This window comes from Pteropus vampyrus, unplaced genomic scaffold, assembly GCF_000151845.1.
Source record: "Pteropus vampyrus isolate Shadow unplaced genomic scaffold, Pvam_2.0 Scaffold170, whole genome shotgun sequence".
Taxonomy (NCBI): domain Eukaryota; kingdom Metazoa; phylum Chordata; class Mammalia; order Chiroptera; family Pteropodidae; genus Pteropus; species Pteropus vampyrus.
The window spans coordinates 1,841,551-1,848,303 of record NW_011888951.1 but is presented as its reverse complement, the minus strand read 5'-3'; the positions used below and the strand labels follow the sequence as shown (position 1 = coordinate 1,848,303).

At 52.7% G+C, this 6,753-nt stretch overlaps 1 protein-coding gene across 1 annotated transcript in view; it reads left to right on the top strand.

The window, feature by feature from the left end:
• The window catches only part of BSND (barttin CLCNK type accessory beta subunit), a 9,370-nt gene extending 7,958 nt beyond the window's left edge, over positions 1 to 1,412 (top strand). Inside the window, exon 4 of the mRNA XM_011370421.1 lies at positions 1,001 to 1,412. Coding sequence (XP_011368723.1) covers positions 1,001 to 1,412 — 412 coding nt within the window. The remainder of the gene's footprint in view (positions 1 to 1,000) is intronic.
• The last annotated feature ends 5,341 nt before the right edge of the window (positions 1,413 to 6,753 follow it).

Below are 6,753 nucleotides of genomic sequence, written 5' to 3'. Positions count from 1 at the left end.
GAGGCTGCCGTGGTTGTCCACAGGGGCTCGGATGAGGATGAGGGAGAAAGAATCCCACCTCAGAGCAGGCCTGGGTGAGTGTGCAGAGCGCAGAAGTGGGGATGCTGCCCACTTCTGGGGTGAAGGAGGAGGGAGGCCACTGAGGGGTAGTTTGGTTCATTTGGGAGTAGAGAGGGCAGCAGGGGTGCGGACACCCTGAGAGGAAGCAGGCGTAGCAGACACATGAGTCTGGTCTTAGTCAGATGGGTCTGAGTTCAAATCCCAGCAGATCTGGCAAGTTTCTCACCCCCCTGAGCCTCAGTTTCCCCACAATCCTCCGAGGATTGCTGTGAAGACTGTGACAGTGCATGAAATGTCAGGCATATATCATAGGCCTCTGTGCTGTCTGAATGCTTGTCATGAGTAGCCAGGGGCAGAGAGCCAAAGGACCTGAGTTCAAATCCATCCAGACTGCCACAGATACGCTCTATGACTTTAAGCAGGTCACTCACCACCCCACCCCACTCCATCCTGGTTGTTTATGGACTGGGTTCCTCATTCATCTATTTACTCAGTCATCCTACCACCATTACTGGGCATCTACTCCCTGCCAGGCCTTAAGGACTCACACCTTGCAAGAACTCCCAATCCAACGGGGAGGCAGATGAAGGAACAGAAAGTGACACCCAGTGCGATGGGGGCTGATGGCCGAGAGGAGACCCCTGAGTGATTGGAGAAGCAGAGGAGTGACCTGGTTTGGATAATGACATGATAATAGCCCATTTCTTGAGCTGCTACTATGTGCCAGGCATTGTGCAAAGTGCTTTGCACACATGATCTGCCGTAAACCTCAGAGACACCAGAGGAGTGAATAATGTTATTTCCCCTACCTTACAGGGGAGGAAACCGAGGCCTAGACAGGTGAATTCACCTCCCCTGGCTTTGCAGCTAGAGGCTGAGGTTTGGACTCAGCCAGTCTGACTCAGAGTTACCCTTGCCCTCTCTGGCTTTGCCCCTACAGACCCCCAGCCTGTCCCCAGGGTCCTGCGCCCTTGGCTTCCTTCCAAGATGACCTGGACGTGGATTCCAGTGAGGGCGACAGCCCCAACCCGTCTCCATGTGAGGCGGAAGAGCCTGGTCCTCAGCCACGGGAGCCCTGGGCCGGCAGGTGCTGGCTGGAACGCTTCCACGACTTTGCTCTGATAGATGACCCCACATTGGAGGACATGCCTCCAGAGGGGCAGTTGCGAGACACAGCCCTGCCCGGCTATTGGCAGCCGTCCCCGAGGACAAAAGAGGAGGAGGCAGCTTCGGACACAGGCGCCAAGGGGCCAGAGCAGGAGGAGGAAGATTTTTGCTATGGGCTGCCGGACAGCCCTGGGGACCCTCTTCCAGACAAGGAACTGGGCTTTGAGCCCAACACCCAAGGCTGATGTGAAACTTTCCCGGGCACTAACCTGGCATGGCTAGCCCTGTGTGACCTCACCAGGCCTCAATCTCCCTATCTGCAAAATGGGGTTGCATGGTGGTTCAAAGAAACAGTGTATCCTGGAGCACTTGGAGAACTGTAAAGAAACACACAGGGAGGGCATGATTACTTTCGAAGGACCATCACTTATCCCAATTGTTATTTTTTGGGGGGTAAAGTTTTGAAGGTAAAATGTGATTTGTGGAGAAGATTTGCAGCAGCTGGGTCTCTCAAAGGCCTTTTTTTCCTCCCCTCAAAGTTGGCCTCTGAACAGGAGCGCTCCTTGCTGCTATGCCTGGGTCCCTGATCCTCTGTGGAGGCCTCTCAGGGTTCCTGTTCCTGTCGTCTTGTAGTCCACCTGGTAGCTGGCGTGATCCGTCTTCACCCAGAGCTAACACATTCTCCTGCTCACATCTCTCCTGTGGCTCCCATCACTCCAGGACCCAAAGCCTTCCATGACTGACCTCTGCTGATCTCCTTTCGCCCTGGTTAGCCCTTCTGCTCCTCGGTCCCCAGGCCATGCCCCACCACGCACACTCATCCTGCTGCCCCGTGCCCTTCCCACAGTCTCCTCTGCCAGGAAGCTCCCTTGTCTGCCTGGCAAACATATGCTCACCCTTCAAACTCTTAAGCAGATAGCCCTTCTCTAAAAGCCTTTCCTGATACTGCCTCCTGGAATAAGTTGGTCCTGGCTCCTTGGTGCCATCTGTAGGTTTGTACACTTAACACTGGGGCATAACTGTCTGCTCAAGGCTGGAACTCTTGCTTTACTCACCTTGGTATCTCCTGTGGCCAGAGTCAGAGGTTATTGAAGGTGTGTGGACTGACCAGAACCCAGGAAATTTTTGCAGATAACGTTCCCCTCTCCCATTTCCCTAAACCTTAGACTCCTAGTCGCTTTGCTCTCTGGCATTCAAAACTCTAAATGGCCTGCATAGGAGCCACAAAGCCAAGAGAAGAACCCTCAGAGTAACTCCCATTTCTGCAGCATACATCGGCATTGGGTTAAGATTGTGGGTGAAATGAAGCTTCCTGGCTTAATGCAATTTGATTGAAGTGGCATTTACTGAGCATCTACTGTGTGCCAGACACGAAGCCAGGATCTTTAGGGGGAAAGAGACATAAACTGATAACAACTCTTGCCTTCAAAGGGCTCACAGTTTAGTGAGCTTGTTTTTTTTTAAGTTAGGGACAGAGCGAAGAGCAGGAGCCGAGGTGGGAGCAGAGAAGTAAAAAATTGGCACACCAGAGGCAGCAGAGTGACAACCACTCAATCATCTGGGGCCAGCAAGTGCAGGGGCAAATAGCTTGGCCTTTTTCAGCAGGCCCCGAAGATACCACTGTATTGTAGCATCACAGAATAATGCTTGTAGTATGCCGATCTCTGCCGAGTCCCTCTGTGTCCCAGCACAGGCCCGGTGGCAGTTTCAGAGGAAGGGGCAGTGGCACTACCTCAGTCAGGTCCATACACTCAGAAGTTGCACTCTGGGCCATCTGGGAAGGCGGGGGCCGTCACCTAGGCTGGGCTTCTGGGTCAAGGCTAGGGGACTCGGAAGTGGGAAAGGGATGTCCCCTATGCTGGATCAGAGGGTACACCCCCAGAACACATTCCACTTCCAGTGTGAAAGCCTCAGTAGTGAAAGGCATCATTGGGCGCGTCCCCTGCGCCATAACATGTCCACTCATAGCCCCGAGTTATTAGACCGGGTGAAGTGTAGTATGTCTCTGCATTCTGTTTACAAAGGCAGGGGAGAAGGGGGACCTGCATCAGAAACAGCAACAGGAGGAATGGCTGAAATAAAAAAGTTTTCAATGTTTCAAGGGGCCACCTTTATTCGCCTACAAATTCTTTTATGTAAAACCACCTGCTCCCTCTCTGGGCTGGAAAAATGAGGCATCGTGCCTGGCGGGCACCACGGGCACCCTCTAGAAAGTGAATGCCAAACACCGTGGTGTGACCACGTGGGACAGCCGTGTGGTATGTGCCTGAATCACAACGCTAGGGCATTCCCTGGATCTTACCAGAGAACCAAGAGCCTGGCTGCCAGGCCCACCAGCAGAGAGAGGCCTAGCCAGGAAGTTGCACCAAGGGCTCGGGGCCATGGAGAGAGATGGTGAGACTTGCTGGGGCTTTGGCTGCAGTTCCGGCTCCTCTACCATCTTACTGTGTGACGGGGAGACCGCACACCCACTCTGCTCAGGACAGTCCTGATTTATGCACACTTAGTAGTGCATCCTTTCATTCTCAGAGGTATCCCATTTAAATGGTAAATTATATATTCGCCCTACTCTGTGACCTTGAGTCTGGTTGCCTCTGTGGACCTCAGTTTCCTCATGTGCAAAGGAAGATAATGAATGCCGGTCTTTGACCTTTGCAGGGGTTAGGTGGCGGGGGTATTTGATAGATTCATCTGCCAGTGCCTGCAGGAGACCACCAGGAGCTCATCTGTAGCTAATAGTTGGGTTTATTACTCATTGCAATGAGGGGAACAGACCCCATGGGTACAGTGCGGCGCTCTGTGTAGTAGGGTGTGAGAAAGGACTTATGGGATTTGAGCTTGTGTGAGGTGATTTGGGGGAGGACCTAAGGAAGTGGGGCTCTGCTCTGTTGGGAAGCAGGGTTAATTCTATAATAGGTCATCTCAATCAATCTGATCTAGAAGGAGGAAAGCTGAATGAAGCTGTAATTGGCAGAGAAGCAGCAGTCACCCTCCAGCCAGGAGAAAGGCGTGTTTGGTTATTGTTGTGGCCGTGACAATGGTCATATTTTGCCTTTTCTCGGCCACGGCTACCAAGTGGTTTTGATTTGTCTTGAGCCATCACGGACACAGAGTGGCCTTGTTGGGTGCCGATGCTCAGTGAACTTGATCATGTTCAGCAGGACACCAAAACCTAGCTGTGAGGGTCATCTGCCCTCTGGTTTCACTCTGGTCTCACTGTTTAGTGGGTCCTCCTCGGGGCCTGACAGTGACTGTGGGGAAGGAGTGGGGAGTAAAATGCTGTGGATTTCATTTGAAAAGAAGGGCCTGTAGCTTTTTAAAAGTTTGAACAGCATGGGGCAAGGGGTCCTTATTTCATTCAGCTCTGAACGTCCCCAGCTCTGTGATCTGCCTCGCGAGGTTATTACACATGAAACCCCACCAGCCCCTTTCCTTGGCCTGCCACCTTTCAGTCTCCTCTGAGAACACAGGCCTCTGGGATGGCCCCTCTCGTTGGCTCATTAACCGGGAAGGTGTGAGGTCTTCTTGCAGGTCTCCAGAGTGGGTGGAGTGCTGCAGGTCCTGGAGGAGCAGCCTTGGCAAACCCTAAGATTTCAGCTGTCGGCCCCAGGCTCCAGGTTTGTGTACCATGGCAAAAATTCCTGCTCTTTTCACCCTCCTGTCAGGTCAGAGGGAGTTGGGAAGTTTCCACTCTCTGGGTGAAAAAGGCCCTGGAGGGATGGAGAGATGGTTCCCGCCCTAAACTGGGAAAGAGAGTGTCCTGGAGGCAGGGAGCTCTGGCCCCACTGGCTGCTTGCCATGACCTTGGGCATGCTGCAGCCCTCCTGGGCTCGGTCTTTGGACTCTATACAACTAAGTGGAGGTGGACAAGATTGCACTTTTACTCCCAGTCCGTAAGCACTGTGCCAGGTGCCCTCATGCCTATTACCCCATCTGGTCCTCGCATTGGCCCTGGGGACAGATCTGTCGACCCTACATTGCAAACATTTGTTCTGAATCCCAGAGTCTGAAGTCAGAAAGACCTGGGTTTGTACTCAGCCTCAACCGGTACCTAGCTGTGTGACCTTGGACAAGTCACTGCCCCATCCACATCCACATTTATACAGTGGGGAAGATAATACCTAGCTTTCAGGCTGTTGTGAGGGAGAACTAATGGGTATACTGCCTCCTGCACATTGTAGGTGGTCAAACAGAGTCAGTCTCCTTCCTTTCTTCTCCAGGTCTCAGTTTCCTCATCTGCACAGTGGGGATCAATTCTGTCCTGCTTATGAATTGAAAGCAAGTGAGTGGATTCATCAGAGAGAAGATGTGTGTGAGAGCTCTTTGCAAAGGGTACAGAAAGTCTACAGTGTGCCAGGTACCAAGGGGCAGGTCAGCTGATAGCCAGTGACTAGGAGCTAAGGCAGAGATAAAGTACCTCCCGCAGGACGGGGAGGAGAGAGCAGAGTGCTGAGTAAGAGAGGCAGCATCTCAGGAGCAAGGAGGAGAAGCAGGATCCTTTGTGCCCGGTGATACAGACAGCGGACAGAGTTACTGAGCATCTGCTGGGTAGCGGGTATTCCACATGTATTAGCTTGCTGAATTTAATCCTCCCATCACCCCTGAAAGAGGGCTATTCCAGGGGCAGAGCTGGAGTTCAAACACAGTTCCTCCGAGCCTGTGCTCTTTCCACTCTGCCACCTGCTGCACACATGGAACAAGACGCAGTGATGCACTGACTATGTTATGCTCACCTGATCTCATTTCATCCTCAAAACCTGAAGGATTGTTGTGTTGTCCCCATTTTACAGATGAAGAAACTGAGGCTCAGAGAGGTTGAATAATTTGCCCATTATCCCAGAGAAGAGCTAAATGGAGGAAAGGAGATATAGCTATGGGCTTTCTACTACTGCCAGGAACCAGCCAATAGTCTCAGGTCATCCCAACCCTAGTGAGGACAGGAGAAAGACACATATCAGGCAGCAAGGTTCCACTGAGCACCTACCTGTGCCTTTTCCTGTACTAATGCTGAGGGCAGACACACCCTTGCTCCTGTATCTTCCATGATCCCTATTGCCAGAGGATAAGGCTAGATTCCTGAGCGTGGCATTTGAGGCCTTCATGATCTGGCCCCAACTGCCCTTTCCAGCCCATTTGCCTACCACTTCCTCCCGTGCAGCAGCCACTGGAAACCTGACCCTTCACACCATTCTACCTGTTCCTTCTGCCTCATGCCCTTCATCCCCTTCGCTATCATCCTTCAAGGCTTGGTTCAAATTCTACCTGTTCCTTGGAGCCTGAACTGGCCCTGCTCCCCACTCCTGGGGCAGAACCCATCCCCGCTCACCCTCTCCTCCAGGTTCTGCCTAAATGGTGTGCACCGCGCTGGTCCCAGCACTTCTCATGTGACTGGCTGTGCACGTGCCAGTCTCCCCACCTGGACTGGGAAGTCCTTCAAGGGCAGAGGCCTCTTCCTACCCATATTTTTACCCCAGGACTTAGCAAAGGTACATGGCAGTAGTGCTGGTGGACAGGATGAAATGGACCTGACCTGACCTGGACCAAGTGCCCGCTTGGAAGGCTCGCTGGCTCAGGCACACAGACTGC